This window comes from Natrix helvetica (assembly GCF_964273705.1).
Source record: "Natrix helvetica genome assembly, chromosome: 1".
Lineage (NCBI taxonomy): Eukaryota > Metazoa > Chordata > Lepidosauria > Squamata > Natricidae > Natrix > Natrix helvetica.
In genome coordinates, this window is record NC_138548.1 from 165,608,869 (window position 1) to 165,627,058 (window position 18,190).

Sequence of the window (18,190 nt, forward strand, 5' to 3'; positions counted from 1 at the left end):
AGACGGACGCCTGCGCACGCGCTGAGAGCGTCTCAAGGAAGATGGCGCCTCGCCCAGGGGAGGTGGAGTGTCGGCTCCGCTCTTGTGGCGATCAGGCCTGGCAGCGTCCTGGATGGGTCTTCCTCCCGGCAATGCACCGACAGCCAATGGTAAGTGAGCCAGCGCACCGGGGGGGGCGGTTGCGAGGTCGGAGCTAGTGGCGTGTGGACGGTCGAGCCGGCAGGCGGCGTCGTTAGGGCCTGGTTGCTTTTCTGCAGGTGTGTTGTGCTCAGGTCCCTCCGGTCGCCGACGCAACTGGCTTATGTGCCGCCGCCAATGTCTGCCATCATCGAGGAGGACCCTGTAAGAACAGGGCCCCGTGATGTCAGTCACTCTGCCAGGTAGCCACTTTGGCTCGCAGGTATAATTGCGAGCAAATATCCCCTCACCCACCAGAAAAGACCTGGGAGGGGGAGGAACGGCAGGGAAGGAAGGATGGTAGAGAGGGTGGAAACGGTCGAGGAGGGAACGAATGCGGCGGCCAAGCAATAGCTCCGCAGGGCTTTTGCCCGTGGTGGGGCAAGGGGTGGAGTGCTGGGAGCGGAGGTAGGTGGAGATGCGGGATGGCCAGGGAAGGGAGGCCATACGGGCCAGAGCTTCTTTAGCGGAGCGAACCGCACGTTCGGCAAGGCCGTTGCCCGCAGGGTGGTAGGGGGCCACCGGGGCATGGCGAATGCCCAGGGAGGCAAGGTAGGACTGGAATTCGGTGGAGGAAAATTGGGGCCCGTTATCGGAAACGATAACGTCAGGAAGGCCATGGGTGTTAAATAGGGAATCCAAGATGCGGATAGTGGCCGAAGAGGTGGAGCTGGGCATGGGAAACAGCTCAACCCACTTTGACCAGGCATCCACCAAGAGGAAGAAGAGGCGGCCCTCAATGGGCCCCATGAAGTCGACGTGGAGTCGGCTCCATGGGCCCATAGGGAGTTCCCACTCCCTAGGTGGGGAAGAAGGTGGCGCGGAGCGCACCTGCTGGCAAGGGGTGCAACGTTGGACGTAGGCGGCGATGTCCGCATCCATGGACGGCCACCAGACATAGCCGCGGCCGAGGCTTTTCATCCGGACTATGCCAGGGTGACCGTCATGGAGGCGAGACAGGACAGCCGGCCGCAGGGAAGAGGGAACAACCACGCGGTTGCCCCACAGGAGGCAATCCTGCATGATGGAGAGCTCCAGGCGGCGGCGGAAAAAGGGGGAGAGTTGGGGATCAGTGGAGGCTGCAGACCAGCCCCGAGTGACAGCGGCCATGGCACGATGAAGGATGGGGTCAGTTCGGGAGGCCAGGGCGATGTCCAAAACGGACATCGGTAGGGAGAGATCAGCCAGGAGGTTAATAGAGTGGACAGGGGCTGGATCCGTGACAGGAAGAGGCAGAGGGCAGCGGCTCAACGCGTCAGCGTGAGCGATGTGGCCGCCAGGCCTGTAGGACAATGTGTAGGAATAGGACGATAGGAATTCAGCCCAACGGGACATGCGGGGGGAGAGAATGGGGGGTGTGGGACGGTCCCCTGCAATAATGCCTAGGAGGGGCTTGTGATCGGTGATCAGGGAGAAGGGGCGGCCATATAAGTAATAATGAAAACGTTTTACTCCCGCAACGGCAGCAAGAGCCTCCTTATCCAGCTGGCTGTAATTTCGCTCAGTTCTGGATAAGGTGCGGGAGTAAAAGGCTATGGGCGCTTCAGAGCCATCAGGGTAAGAATGGCTTAGAACAGCCCCGACCCCAAAGGGGGAAGCGTCGCAGGCCAGGGTTAGAGGTAAGCGCTCGTCATACTGGGCGAGGACTGGTGGGGCAGTGAGCGAGCGCTTGACAGCCGCGAGCGCATGCGCTTCGCGGCTGGACCAGACCCATGGAGTGGAAGAGTCTAGTAAACGGTGAAGGGGTTCGGCCAGGGAAGCTTTGTGGGGAATAAAAGAGGAGTAGAAATTAAGGAGGCCAAGGAAGGCTTGGAGCTCCACTTTGTTGGAAGGAGTGGGGGCGGAGAGAATGGCTTCGACCTTTGATGGGTCAGGGTGGATGCCGTTGGCATCGATGAGGAAGCCGAGGAAGGTGACAGAGGGAACGCCGAGCTGGCATTTTGAAGGTTTGAGGTGCAAGCCGGCGGAACGGAATTTTTGCAGGACCAGGCGCAGGGTTTTGATGAGTTCTAATTGGTTGGGGGCGGCAATTAGAACATCATCAAAATAGGGGGTGACCCCGGGAATGCCATGGAGCAACCGCTCCATGAGTCCCTGGAAAATGCCGGGGGCCACGCTTACGCCAAACTGAAGGCGGCGGCATTTGAAAGCGCCGCGGTGCGTGACGATCGCCTGCGCAAGCGCGGTGGACTCGTCGACAGGCAGTTGCTGGTACGCCTGCGCGAGGTCCAGCTTTGCGAAGATGCGACCCTGGCCCAGGGTGTGCAGGACGTGCTGCACCACTGGCACAGGGTAGGGGTGTGATTGGAGGGCTTTGTTAAGTGTGGATTTGAAGTCCGCGCAGATCCTAATAGATCCGTCGGACTTCAAAGGCACGACTATGGGAGTCTCCCAGGGGGAGAAATCAACGGGTTCTAAAATGCCCTGGCCGATTAGTTTGTCCAGTTCGGCGTCGACTTTTGCTTTTAACGCAAAGGGAAGTCTGCGGGCCTTCAGGCGGATTGGAGAAACTGACGGGTCGAGGTTGAGGGAGATAGGAGAGCCGGTATAGCAGCCTAAAGAGGGGGAGAAAACATCGGAGAAGTCGGAAAGGAGGGAGGAGATGGAGGGCGGGGTAACAGGAGGGAGGGGTGAAAGTGAGTGAACCCCAGCAATAGAAAGGCCGAGGGCCTTAAACCAGTCCAGTCCTAGAAGGGAAGCGAGGGGGTTTTTTACAATTAGCAAGGGAAGCTTTGCCTTGCGAGAACCCAAAGAGACGTTAAAGGGTCGGCAGCCCAATAGGTCTATGACATTTCCCTGATAGTCGCGTAAGCGGCAATCAGGGGGTTGTAGATGGTGAAGTTTAACCCAAGGCAGTAATGAGTTAAGGGTGGCCCATGACATAACGGATCGGGCCGACCCTGTGTCAACTTCCATAGGGCAGGGCACCCCCTCAATGGAGATTGGGAGGTGCAGCTTACCTCGGCCCTCCAAAGTTGAGGAGGCCGAGTCTACAAGCCATTCAGGGTAGGCTTCAGCTGGGTCCCCCACGGAGAGGGAGTGCTGACGTCGGGAAGACATAGAAGGTGGCTGACGGCCCGGAGGAGGTTGCGGCAGAGGGCTGCGGCGGTTCTGTTGGCCGGAATGGCAAACTGCAGCGAGGTGGCCTTTCCTGCCGCATTGGTGGCAGAGGGCTTGCCGGAACCTGCACTGGGAGCGTTGGTGGCGGCCGCCACAACTGAGGCACTGACGTCCATCCCGGGTGGAGAGGGTTTGAAGGCGATCGGCAGTTTGGTCTACCTCAGCGTGAAAAGAAGAAGCGGTAGATGGAGCGTAGGCTGAAGAAGGTGCCGCGTAGGGAGAGGGTGGCAAGTAAGCGGCATGCGGGTGCTGACTGAGGTGGCTGAAATCCGGTGTGGATTGATCAGCCATTTCATAAGCCCTGGCATCATCGACCGCGATTTTTAAAGTTAACTCAGGGCGAGCTAGGATGCGGCGATGGAGTTTTATGTCTCGTAGTCCATAGATAAATTGTTCTAACAGCGCGTCTTCCAAGTCACTAAATTCACAGAGACTTGCCTCAGCGCGGAGAGCGGCCACATACTGGGCAATGGTTTGGCCCTCCTTTTGAATGCACCGGCGGAAATATTGCCGCCGGGCAAAACGAGACGGGGCGGGCTCGTAGTGTTGCTTGAGGCGAGCCAGGAGTTCGTCCCAGGGCAGCGAATTGGCAGGATCGGGAGCAGCGAGAGCCCTCGCAGTGGCGAACATCTCCCTCCCGCAGTAGTTCAGGAAGATTCCGCGCTTTCGTTCCTGGGAGAGGCTGACGAGATCGTGGGCTACGAGGAAGCAGTCGAACCTCTCGAGGAAAGCTTCCCAAGCCTCAGCCTCTGGCCGGAACGGCGAAAAGGCAGCATTTGAAGCCATTTGCGGCACTATGTAGGGTTGCACGTCGCCCGTCCTCGTCGCCAGAGTTGAAGCCTCGAATGAGGAGACTGAGGCGAATATAATACAACTGTAGTTTATTGAATAATAACTGACAGGAACACAAACTAGTCGTCTGACAGCTATTTATACCAAGAGCTGTCAGACGACGAACCAATTGGAACAAAGTATTTCTCCCGCCGGCTGGCCGGTGCGTCTGGACCAATCAGGGGAGTCCAACTCTTCACTGCCCTCTGCTGGCCAGGCTCACCGGTACACAACACCTCGCCCCTGGTAACGGCGACTGTTGTGCTGCTGCTTCCAGCTGGGATGCTGGAGGAGCTGCTGGCAGGGAGGGAGGGAAAAAGGGCAGAAGGGAGGTGGAAGGAAGGAAAGAAAAGCAGACACGCCGGAGGGAAAGAGGAAAGAAGGCAAGCAGGCAGGAAGGAGGCAGAAGGAAGGAGGGAAGAATGGAACTGGAAGGGAGGCAGGGAAGGAGGGAGGGAGAAAGGAAGGATAGGAGGATAGGGAAAGAGGAAAGAAGGCAGGCAGGCAGGGGGAAAGAGGAAGGAGGGAACTGGAAGGGAGGCAGGAAGGAAGGGAAGGAGGAAGGGAGGGTGGAAGGAAGGATAGACAAGCAAGAGAGAAAGAGGAAAGAAGGCAAGCAGGCAGGAAGGAGGCAGAAGGAAGGAGGGAAGAATGGAACTGGAAGGGAGGCAGGGAAGGAGGGAGGGAGAAAGGAAGGATAGGAGGATAGGGAAAGAGGAAAGAAGGCAGGCAGGCAGGGGGAAAGAGGAAGGAGGGAACTGGAAGGGAGGCAGGAAGGAAGGGAAGGAGGAAGGGAGGGTGGAAGGAAGGATAGACAAGTAAGAGGGAAAGAGGAAAGAAGGCAAGCAGGCAGGAAGGAGGCAGAAGGAAGGAGGGAAGAATGGAACTGGAAGGGAGGCAGGGAAGGAGGGAGGGAGAAAGGAAGGATAGGAGGATAGGGAAAGAGGAAAGAAGGCAGGCAGGCAGGGGGAAAGAGGAAGGAGGGAACTGGAAGGGAGGCAGGAAGGAAGGGAAGGAGGAAGGGAGGGTGGAAGGAAGGATAGACAAGTAAGAGGGAAAGAGGAAAGAAAGCATGTGACTACGGTGGGAGTCGAGGAAAGACCGGTGTGCTATGTTATGCAGAGGTGTACTTATAACAATTTTATAGACAAATTAGACTATTTACAGTCGCGCGGGGGGGGGGGGGCGCGAAATGTTTTCTTCTTCCTAGGGGGGGCATGACAGAAAATAATTGCGAAGCACTGGCCTAACTGAAGCCTAGAAATCACAGACTCCTTATTTACTATACAAAACTGGCCCTCAATTGAATGTTTTATTGGCAAGATAATTTGCTTTATTTAATTATTGCCACGCCAATAATTGAAAAATCCTATTTGCTGAGGAAGGACATGATCTTACCTAAGTGTTTTAAAAGCCTTTGGCAATACTGAATGGCCTTTGAATTTTAAAATCAAACATGGGCTTCTTTTGAGAACACTTATATAACTCCATGTATTTAGAACTTTTGTAAGCAAGCTTGAAACATGATATAACAGTCCATTAATGACAATCTTGTTTTATAACTCTGGTCTTTGTCTCAATGAAATGGCCTGTGTATAATCTTACACCCAGTGATAAACAGAGATTGATTAAATCTTGCATATCCACTGATAGAGCAGCTGACACAAAATCTCTTGCCATCAAAACCTGCTTTCCAGCCAGGAAAACAATGAGGTAGATAAGTTCCGGGCTTTTAAATTTAGTAACATTGTCTTTCATTTTTAAGTCTAACAAGCAAATATTTAATGAATTATCAATTTGGCCATCTTTCCTAATGACCTGACCATCGAATGCTTTCAACGGAAATGTTTATTAGCCCTCTTGGCCATGTCGATAGAGATAATAGGATCAATCCCAAATCTCTCCAGAATAACTCTCTGACCTTGATGCTGGCTCTCTGATATGCCCCAAGAAGCTATACTAGCTTTGATCTTCTAATTCATCTGGTAGGAGTTTGCAAATTCCTATAAGAACTTAGTACTTCTTCCTTCTCCTATTTTCCCCACAACAATCCTATGAGGTGGGTTGGGCTAAGAGAAAATGACTTCATCCAGTGAATACAGGTAGTCCTTGACTTATAACAGTGATGGCAACCCTTTTCGGCACCAAGTGCAGAAAAGGGAGCATGCGCGTGGGGCACCGAATACTGAAAAGGGAGCGTGCATGCACGCTCGTCTGGGCCGCAACCCGGAAGAGGAATTTCCGGTTTCTGGCAGCAAGTCTTCAGGTTACTGCCGTGAATGCGAATGCAATGATCAGCAGACCGGTGCGCCTGCTTCAGGTTTATGGCACTGCCGCATTCACAAAGTCCAGCTGATTGTCGCGTGAGCATGTGCACCAGAAACCCAGAAGAGGAACAGGAAATGCCATGCATGCTGGATGATATGGCTCTGTGTGCCACTTCAGGCACACATGCCATAGGTTTGCCATCACAAACTTATAACCTGTTGCTTAGTGACCGTTCAAAGTTCCGATGGATTCCCTTCCCCCCCCTCAAAGTACTTGTGACCCAGTTCCAAAATTCTGATGGCCAGCTCCCTCTCTATCCCCCGTCACAAGATCATATTTCAAGTGCTTGGCTACTGGCCTACATTTGCAGCATCCCATGGTCACATAACCACAAATTCCATTTTGGTCAAAAAATCAGCATTTACTTTAGGTTTTCAGCATAATAAAAACTGGATTTGCTAATGACTGCCACAGAAAAGATCATAAAACTGGGTCGGATCACATGGGGACCCACTTTACCACAATCACAACTTGCAACTTGTAGTCAGTGGTTCTGTTATATTCATAAACCGAAATAGGTACCTGGAATGTCTCGGTATTTTCAGCTGGGACCATATAACTATGTGACATTACTAGCTGAATGCAACATTTCCTGTTGTCATATTAACCGTCTTTTTTCTTAACCCAACCACTATGTGGCAAATTCCAGCTTGAAGTCACTTTTTTAGACCAGGTGGTTATCTTGTCAAAACTTTTATTAAAATATTACAGATGATATTCAAAAGCCGGGGTGAGGTTAATTGCAAAACAGGATAAGGAACAGTATGAATCACCCCTTGAGTCTCTTGAGAGGAAAGACATGCTAGCAAAGATCTGAGCCTACTACAGTATGTATATGAAATGCATTGATAAATCCAGTACCAGGGGAAAAAAAACCAGCTTAAGTGTTCAAAGACATAAGAGACAAAGGGTGAAAACATTTAAGTTCCACCTTGAACATCTGTTCACAAGGATGATGGCGCAGCCCATGAGATCATAGAATCAAGAGAGTAGGAACAGCCATTTAAGCCCCTGAATCTAAACCCTGCTTAGTGCATGAATCCAAACGAAAGCATCCTAAACAACTGACTGTATAGCCTCCCTCTGAACATATCCAGTAAAGGAAAGATTACTTCTAAGCAACTGGTTCTACTGCAAAGCTGCTTTTATTATTAGGATTTTTTTTGTAATAATCCTACAATTATCCTCTAACTATAATTCAATTATAATCGGTCTTCCTAGATTTTAAATGAACATGTCCAATGCTCTGATTGACAGAAACCAGGTTTCAATCAATACAATCCAAAGATGGGTTGCTCCCGGTTTAGCGCGGATCAGGCGAACCTGTAGTGGCGGCAGCGGGAGACCCCACCCACCCAGATGCTTCTACACATGTGCAGAAGTGTCAGGTGCAAGCGCAAGCACGAGTGCAAGCGAACCGGTAGCGCTGGGATTTGCAACCCACCTCTGATACAGTCCCTTAAGAGATGCTGCTCATTTCTTGCCCCACTGCAAGCATCTGAAGCGCAAATAAAAGGGCACACATTAAAAAAAAAAAAACAGATCAAGGGACAGTATTAAGAGGTGGAAGTTAGAAATGTGACCAGTTCTCCTTCCTGTTTTTTCAGGACTACAGTGCTAGCAGCTGATCAGAGGCATAAAGACGAGGACTCTGCAGAACCTTCCAAAGAGGCCCTTCCTTATAAGTATCAGTGAAACTCTTCTTTTGAGTTGTTAGGGTCAGCCACCACTTTTGAAAGGCTAGTTCGGTTGCTCGTGATTCTGCATATCCAGGTGGAGACAGATTGAAGTAACTTAGCCAGAGAAATCTTGTACATAAAAGGTTGCCTTACTGATTCTAAAAGAGGCATTTCACAGATGTTCCTGTATGCCTTGAAACGGCTCCTCTGAAGACTTTTTCACAGTCCTAATAAAGATTTAAGGTTTCGGAGGAAAATTGACTGGGAGCAACATTATTACCCCCTCACTAGTTCTTCACATCTATAGTCATAAAGTATTTGGATTTCTTTTTTAATAAAAAAAATATGTTGCATTTTATTGCACTTGGTTACTAGATTGCCAGTTTTACTGCACTCTGTTTTTTTTTAAAAAGAACATTTAACTATATATATATATAAATTAAAATAAATTTGAGAAGATTTCCCAAACTTTCTCACAATAATGCATCCTAAATAAATACAATTGTAGCAGCACACTAGAAGAAGATATGCCTTGTATGCATTCCTCTAAAAATTGTGTAGTGTAGGAGTGCCAAGCTGGTGGCCTGCCTACCAAATGCATCACATCCACCCCAGCTCCGCTAATGGGAAAAATGACGCGAAACGTCACATGAGGTCAACATGATGTGGCGAGTTTGAAACCCATGGCATAGTGCATGGCCTTGTCCAATGATCTTAACTTGTCAGGTTTTATTTGGGAGAAAGAATTGTCCTGTCTACAGCTATAAAAATCAAAAATAGCATGTTAAACTGTTCCTGAAAACTGGTAAATAGTAACACTTTTTTGCTACCATATCACAGTATCCACACCACTGATTTGGTGGCAATTTATAATCACAAAGAAAGGATATCACATGATCTGCATACAGAAAATATTCATAGAACAAAAATTATGGGAACTTTACAAATAATTTTTGCATAGTATCTGGGAAAACAAACACATCCAATTGACTTCAACAGGTCTACTTTAAGTAGAAACACTACATTCACTTTATTGAAATCCAGAGTATGAATTACTAGCAAGGTACTAGTTTTCAGTATTTAGTATTCAGTACCCCTAGTGACTACCAAGATTTTTGCTGCACAGATATAAGGTAGTTCTATTTTAAGATGAACGAAATCACAATAGATGTCGTAACTTACAGTGAATATAAGTTAACTTACATGAAAATACAGTATTTTCTGTACTCAGACAGAAGAGGATTATGGAAAAAAGAAGACAAATATTTCCATTCTTTAGAAAAACCAATTATATCAAATTTTCTGTTTCACCACCCTATTAAATAATTGCACCTTACATGATAACCCCACACTTCATTCTGCTTACAGTTTCTTTAGTCAGCATATTTAGAATGACGTATGTACTTAGGATTTAATGGTGCTTAAAGGACACAGCTATATTCCATTCTGTTAAGTACCTTTTAATGACAGCCACCTGAATTTGGTTTACCAATATTTGCTTGTGTATTACCCTGGCGTCTCTAAGCTTTCTTTCTCCGGCTAAGGATTCAAACTATTATTTCCTTATAAATGGTATCAGCATAAGGTAACATTAACTAACTGTATATAAATGCAAGCTCTGTGAATCAGTGTAGCTCTCAAGAACAGGCAATATAAAAAAGGTGAATACTTTTTTGTATCTGGAGATACAAATGTAGTGCCTAATGTGCCACTCCCTACAAATGATGAAACTATTGCACTCATGCGCAGAGACTAAGTTTATATATCATGTTAATCTGTTGTTTATCCAGTAATGGTTCATTAAGTAAAGCATAATGGTTAGTTTCATCAGGCACTCTGAGTCACAGAGCATGGCTTACAATTCATGATTGACTCCACACCAAATGCTACCGTGTTTCCCCGAAAATAAGACAGGGTCTTATTTTCTTTTGACCTCTGAAATAAGCGCTTGGCCTTATTTTCAGGGAGGTCTTATTATTTTTGAGGTGCAGGAGGTGGCGAGCATGGTCACCTCATGGCTGCTGCAGTGTTGCAATATTTTCAGGGGAGGGCTTATTTTAGCGCATGCGCTCAAAAGCCTGATTGGGCTTATTATCCGGGGAGGTCTTATATTCAGGGAAACAGGGTAACTACAGTACAATATCTACTACTTCTTGCAATGATATATTGGGGTTTGGGTGCAGTTTATTATATGAAATGTTTGTCTTAAGGCTTTCACAGGCTAAAAACAGTTACTGTACCTTTAAAAAATCACCTCATCTTTGCCATATCAGGCCAATATATTTTCAGGGAGCAAAATATATTTTCTTCTCAAAAATTAAAACACTGCACTACAGGTACAAAAAGTCACCAGATTCAAAAAAGGTCTTCTCTATGCAGAAAGTTATACATTGCTAATTTATGTCTTGTATTAGAACTCCACACACACATAACCCTCTCCCCCCACAGCCCCAAATATGTGTTTTGGACATGGATATTATGCATGCCGATTCTAAAGCACAATGGTTACAATAACATAAAATGATGCTTACCTATAGGATATCCTAGTGCAAAGTCGTTGCTCTGAGTAGCAAAGATAGGAAAGAGTCCAGCTTTGCTAAAGCGTTTTTCAGGAGTGACTATCAACAATGTTAATGCACAGACTAAGAAGAATACGGAGGCTTTGGCGATCAGGATGCTGTACAGAAAGGACCAATTCACGTTGGAAAAATTCAGCAAGACCATATTTTTGAAGAGTAAAGCTGGGAGTGCAAAGCGGGAGACAAAATTTCCTAATCCTTTGGCCTGAGTTGATGTAATTATATTAACTCTTCCAGCTATGTATCCACAAAGGATAATGCCAAAGCATTGCAACAAAGCTGGAAAAAGCTTACTTATTGACATCGAAGGGGAATTACTGTTTAAGTTCAGTTGACCCTCAAACTTGCCAGATAAAAGACCAGTCATATTAGTTGCAGAAAACATATTATTTGTGTTGAGGCGAGTAAAAAGATTCATGTTTATTCGTCTCTTCTCAAAATTTGAAAAGTCGAGTCTGATCTGTAAAAGAAGAAAGGTAATTTTTTTTTTATCATTTTGAGCTGATATTGCATTCTGTATTTTTGTCTAGTGCACTTCCAACATGTCAAACCAAAAGCCATTTTCATATTATGTTATTTATCAGTGGACACAGAACATTGACTTATTGAAAACAAAAAATAAAGCAGGGTGATGGTGGAAAGGAACTGAACTGCTTGTAGATAAACTAGTATGATTAATTTACTTCTGGGTAGACCTGCCAACCTAGTAATTCGAAAGCATGTAAATGCAAGTAGTACCACTTCGATGGGAAGGTAACAACACTCCATGTGCCTTTGATAAATAGCCATGTGGCCACAGGACCATGGAAACATCTTCCGAAAACAGCTAGGAAATGACAATGAGCACTGCCTCCCTGGAGTAAGGCACATTTTTTAAATGTATTGTCTTATAAATTCGGTTGGGTTTTTTTTTGGATATGTATTTAATTTCTTTTCAACTTTTAGGATGTGTGTTTTTTAATGTTGTACGCCGCCCTGAGTCCTTTGGGAGAAGGGCGGCATATAAATCCAATAAAAACAAAACAAACAAAACAAACAAACACTACATTTACCTTTGCCAGATCTGAATTTCTCTTTATAAAAAACCTAAAACTTCTTAGAGAAAATGTGTGGGCTGTAACCAGTAGGAATTGGAACATACATTTATAAATAAATTATTATATTATAAAATTATAAAGAAATTATTTAAAAAATAAAGAAATTACTGGAATTTCTTTAAGATTGTGAATCTACATTGATAAAAAGGCAGAATAAAAATCTAAGAAAAAGAAGTGGGACTCTTCATACAGCAGTGGGACTGTTTTGTTTGGACTAGTGATATAGTAGTCCAGAATAATTGTGATCATGTCTGATTTCCTTGTTTAGGATGCCTTATTGCACTTAGGAATCCAATGACTTTAGGTTTAATTTAGGTAGCTACTGAAATGCCTGCAACAGGAAGTAACATTGTTAAAACATGTGTATTCTTACAATAATCTGGGGAGATGAGTTTTTTCTAAAAAATAAAACATAAGAGCCAGCTTATTTTTGAACTTCCTGTTTTTGAAAACCAATTAAACCATCTGCCATCTGATTTCCTGAGGCCTGAACAAAATTCTTTCGGGGGGGGGGGGGGGAGATGCAAATCTAATTTTGAAGATACATCAGTTTTACTTAAAAGTATATAGAGGTCACCAACTAGGCAATGGTGACTTAGTATTACAATTACTTAATGCACCAAACAATATTGTAATTATATCATTGGGTAATTACAAGGGAAAGGAGTAAGTAATTGCAATAGGATGGTGTCATTTTGGCCAGTTCACCTTTATTGAGTCTAAGAGATTCTGGAAGGTAGAGAGAAACCAAAGGGAGAGTCAACAATGGGTGATGAATGAATAAATACACACACACACACTCTATCTATCTATCTATCTATCATCTATCTATCTATCTATCTATCTATCTATCTATTTATCTATCATCTATCTATCTATCTATCATCTATCTATTTATCTATCTATCATCTATCATCTATCATCTATCTATCTATCATCATTATCTATCTATCTATCTATCTATCTATCTATCTATCTATCATCTATCTATCTATCTATCATCTATCTATCATCTATCTATCTATCTATCTAATCTATCTATCTATCTATCTATCTATCTATCTATCATCTATCTATCTATCTATCTATCTATCTATCTATCTATCTATCTATCATCTATCTATCTCCACTTTAACTAAAATCCTGAATTTCTTCTGATATTTATGCCAGGTACAAAATCACAAATTTCACAATGCCTTTGTATCATGAGAGCAGCTCTATGCAATGATTAAAGACAGTGGACAAGGAGCTGGAAGACTGTGGGTACAACGCCTACTTGGTTGACTTTGGGCTACTCACACTTTCTCAGCCCTAGGATAAAGATCCTGGCAAGTTGTCTATGAAGATTCTCAGGTCATGGTTGTCCCAAAGGTGGTATTTCAAGAGGCAACTGGACTTTCTAGAGTTTCAGAAAGTCCAGCTGCCTCTTGAAAAACCACCTTTGGGACAATCCTTGGCAAGCTATTTCCAAAAGCCATTGCCAAGAAAACCACAGAGTCTTCTTCTAATCCAGGGGTGTCCAAACTTGGGAACTTTAAGACTTGTGGACTTCAACTCCCAGAATTCCCCAGCCAGCCATGCTGGCTGGGGAATTCTGGGAGTTGAAGTCCACAAGTCTTAAAGTTCCCAAGTTTGGACACCCCTGTTCTAATCTGAAGGCTTATTTTCTAAGATTCTAATGGCTATCTATGCTGGTTTAAGTAGCACCCGCATTTCGACTTTCTGAATGCTTGCTTGGAAGCATTGAACATAATACCCTCTTTTCCTGAAAATAAGACCTCTCCGGATAATAAGCCCAATTGGGCTTTTGAGCTCATGCACTAAAATAAGCCCTCCCCTGAAAATATTGCAACATAGCAGCAGCCATGAAGTGACCACACTCACCACCTCCTGCACCTCAAAAATAATAAGCCCTCCTGGAAAATAAGGCCAAGTGCTAATTTTTTTTTGGGGGGGGGGCAAAAGAAAACAAGACCCTGTCTTATTTTGGGGGAAACAGGGTAGTAATAGCACTTAGACGTACATACCGCTTCACATCATGCCTAAAGTCCCTGTCCTACTGTCCCCATTTATTTGTACTGATTTCCTGTGTTCTTATTCATGTTTATTCTTATTCCTGTTATCTTGCACAGATAAATAAAATAAAGATTGCCCCCCAACAATCTGTATCCTCATTTTACCGACCTCGGAAAGATAGAAGGCTAGTTATAATCAAATAAATCGCTACGAAGTTTGACTGATTTTAAAAGAAACGCATGCAGTCCAGGGTTAGGGCTTCAACAGAAGGGGACACCCCCCCCCCCCACACACACACAGAGCTCCCGTCCGCGCCGAGCAGCAAGAGAAGCGCCCGTCTCATCCGAGGCGGCCCAGCCCGCAGCCAATAGGACGGCGTCTACGAAGAAAGGGAACGCGCTTGGTGGCGAGTTTGAGTCGATTTGCACCCAGAACGGCTCTGCCGGCCGATGCTGAACGCGCAGCGAGTGCAAGACTCCCACAGAGCGCCCAGCAAATTCACACCATCCCCCGCTTTCCCTGCTGTTAGCCGCCACCGGGGGCAAAAACAACGACTTCCGAAATACACGCACACACCCCTCTCCCGCAGCGCGTTAGCCCCCACAAGCCCCCCCCCCCTTTGGCTAAAGTCCAGCCCGTGAATAGAAGCCCAAGCGTGGTCCAGCGGGAGAAGCCGCCCCTCCTCACCCCACTGCCTCGTCTTGGGAAGCCGGCTAATGCTTTTCCCTCCCGCGCTCCTTCAATTCCCGGTTCCCCACAGCAAGCAGCTGGCTCTGTTTCCACCCTGCGAGGGGAGCTGCAGCCTGCTGCGATCCCCCCACCCTCACCTTCCCTGCCCTCTCGCCCGCCTGCAGCTGTCCTGGAGGCGAGGGCGCCTCTGCCTCGATTTACCTGCCCTCGCCTCTACGGGGGCTGCAGCAGCGACAGCAAAAGCAAAGCGGGCATCTCCGGCCCTGCGGGGGAACCTGTCGTCTTGACGGGAGGCACGCTCGCGTGGGGCTGAACCCGGCTGCGTGTGAGCTCATCTCAGAGGCGGGTCCAGGGCTGGGCAAGCCCGCCCCACGTCTGGGTTTAGCAGCCAAGATGGCGATGGGGGTCGCACGGGTTGCTGCACCAGAAGTGTGTGGGGGAGGGAGAAAGCGGGTTAACAATCCCACTTGCCGATTGCATTTGCTCCGTTTTTTACCTGTACGAGTAAAAAAGCTTACCTCTTCGTCTCCGCCTGGCCTCGGGTGGCTGGTCCCTTTTTGGTACGCGGCCGTAGACTTGGGCTTTTACTCGGAAGTAATTCCTACTACATGCCCGAATGGGGCTCCCTGCCATATGACGCGGTGCAGGGTTGCAACCTTGCGAGATAGCGCTGTTGCGTTTGAGTGTGTCTCTGCGTTGATTTGCTTGATGGTGGAGGCTTAGGCTCTATTAGCCTTTATTCTGGTTATTATTATTATTTTTCAATATCCAGCCGTACCTTTTTATTTTTATTTTCCTTTTTATTTTCCTTATTTTTATTTTCCAATTATTTTTTATTCCAATTATTTTTATTTTCCAATATCCAATCGTCTCTCTCTCTCACACACCCCCACCCTCTCTCTCTCTCTCTCTCTCTCTCTCTCTCTCTCTCTCTATCTCTCTATCTATCTATCTATCTTCCCGTGTAAGATTGAGATTGTCTTGGCAACGTTTCGGCAAGGTGTTACTCGCCATCCTCAGGCTGATGTTTGGTGTCAGAAATGACACTGGACTACAATGTAGTGAGTATACAGTTTGTCACTTAGCTGATCACTTAAGGGTGTACTCACTTTTGTTGCCAGCAGTTTAGACATTAATGGCTGTGTGTTGTGTTATTTTGAGGGGACAGCACATTTACATTGTTATACAAGCTGTATACTCACTACATTGTAGCCAAGTGTCATTTCTTCAGTGTTGTCACATGAAAAGATATACTTAAATATTTACAAAATATGAGGGGGTGTACTCACTTCTGTGATATAGTGTATATACTGCTTGTACTGGTAACCAAACAGGGCTTTCCCTACTATTGAAGCGCCAGCCTTGAGTATGTACAAAGCTATAGAGGCGGCCAATTCCTGTCCTATTTTTATTGCCTCTCCAAAGCCAATTAACCACCTGACTTCCCTGCAAGGCAGAGGTGATAACACCCCCCCCCCATGTTGGCACACCTGGAAGTTGCTCTTGGATGGTGCAGAAATAAGGGGGGTGGGAATGTTAACACAGCCAAGCCTCTCTTAGCAAGCAATCAGATGGATTGGAAAGGTACTTTTGTGCTAGTGGTGAAATCAATATGAAAATGGTGTTGCCAATTCAGAGCCCTTCTTTTTTAAAACCCTTTAAAGTAAGGGGGGGAAGGGAACACAAAAAGAATACAACAAAGGTATGCCTTTTAAGTGTGAAACGCTTTCTCACGGAAGTCCCCCCTCCCCTACGCTCCATGCTCAATAAATCCATTACTTTTTGTGTTTTGATAAAACACAAATGTTGGGCATATAATTCAGAATTACATTCACATCTTTAAAACATATCGTATTTTTCAGAGTATAAGACACACCTTTCCCCCCCAAAAAAGGGGGTGAAAATCTGGGTGCATCTTATACACTGAATACAGCATTTTTGGCTTCCTGAATGCTGCCACCTTTGCAAAAATGGACGTGCAGAGGGTTTGGGAGGCCTGCAAAGTGCTCCTGGGGGCTGGGGAGGGCAAAAGTGAGCAATAAATAGGCTGCTTTTGCTCCTTTTTGCCCCCCCAGTCCCTAGGAGCACTTTTCAGGCCTCTCAAACACACTGCATGCCTCGTTTTTCACAAAAAATGAGGCATGAAGAGGGTATGGGAGGCCTGCAGAATGAAAAAACTTTTTTTTTAATTTACCTCTTCAAAATCTTGGTGCGTCTTATACTCTGAAAAATACGGTACCTCCCTAAAACAGAATAGTAAATGCAAAACAAAGATTTTGTGGGGTTGTAAAAGTTCCACCCAACATTTTATACTTAACAGCATAATGAAGTTGAAAACCAATCCTTTTAAAACATTCTCTGTCATATCTAATAAACATGAAAAGTTGTTTGTGGAATTAATTGCATGTTAGGATTGTAATAGTGAATATACTCAAGGTCCACTGATGAATCGCTGATTTGTTAATATGAGGTATCTGAACACTTCATTCCAAAGTTGTTGGCAATAACTAACATCCACTTTAACACTCTGCTTTAGTTGCTAATATTTAGTTGTGTAGATACCAAATCTCATATCTATTTTAGCAGCATAATGTGTGCTTATCTGTCTGAGTCAGCCAACACTGCCCTCCAGCTGTATTTTAAAAGGTCACTTTCAGTAAAGTTAGAAATTAACACATCTCACATTTCAGTTTGAAACAAGCAAACCGGCAAAAAATTGAACAAATATTCCCTCCTGGCTTAATCTGAGCCCCCCACCCCCAGTTTATCAATATAGTAATGCCTTGTATCATCCAAAAATTGTGAAGTTCCTTGTTAAATATTAATATTTAAAGATTAATTTTCCATTCTTCCCATTTTATCCAGACAAAGATATATATACTGGTAACTCAATATTGCTATAGAGACCTGAAGGAGTAAACAAAAGCTTAATTCATAGCAATGAATTAGAGCAGTGATGGTGAACCTATGGTGCTGGCCAGCTGAGTTCACCCTTTTTAAAAGCCATTTTTCGCCCTCCCCAGGCTCCAGAAGCTTTATAGGAGGGCGAAAAGAGCCTCCCCCGCCCCCTCCGGAGGCCCTCTGGAGGCTTCAAGAGCTTCCGTGAAGCCTCCAGAGCATAACAGTTCACCTGAACTGGTATTAAAAATGCTACCCGTTTGCCCGAAACAGTAGTAAAAAGAATTCTACCGGTACAGGTGAACCGGTTTTTCTGACAATCAGCTGTGACGCGTGATTTATATTAAATAGAAAGCAGGATTTCCTGCTTTCTAATCTAAATCATGTGACACAGCAGATTCCCCCTCCTCACTGTTCGCTTACCTTTGCAGGCGTGCTCTGTGCATGCGCAGAAGATTTTGTGCATGCATGGCGGTGGCGTGCGCACGCTCACATTGCTACCAAACCAGTAGCAAAGGTAATGGATTTCACCCCTGGTATGGGGGTGCCACACTGGGGTTGGGAAGGCTGATTGAGGGGTGCTACAGTGTGGAGGTGAGTATAGGGAGGCCAGTTGGGAAAAATAAGCTGAGAGGAAATTCAGCATCCCAGCGCTACACGGAGTCTCCAGAGCTTTGACTATGACCACAGGGTACTTGCTGTGTATTTTAATACCTGCTTATTTTGCTACAACAGACAGGCTGCACAGCAGCCTGTATCTAAACCTTTTAGAAGA

The 18,190-nt window shown here is 45.9% G+C and overlaps 1 protein-coding gene across 3 annotated transcripts in view; it reads right to left on the reverse strand.

The window, feature by feature from the left end:
* The window catches only part of GPR155 (G protein-coupled receptor 155), a 48,193-nt gene extending 33,341 nt beyond the window's left edge, over positions 1-14,852 (reverse strand). For 2 of the 3 annotated variants that reach the window (XM_081935429.1, XM_081935430.1), the window contains exons 1-2: positions 14,719-14,852; positions 10,667-11,174 (exon numbers count right to left, since the gene is read on the reverse strand). In XM_081935429.1, the coding sequence (XP_081791555.1) occupies positions 10,667-11,132 (466 nt within the window). In that variant the 5' untranslated portion in view covers positions 11,133-11,174; positions 14,719-14,852. The remainder of the gene's footprint in view (positions 1-10,666; positions 11,175-14,718) is intronic. The other variant, XM_081935428.1, reaches the window with a different exon arrangement.
* Between the last annotated feature and the right edge of the window lie 3,338 nt (positions 14,853-18,190).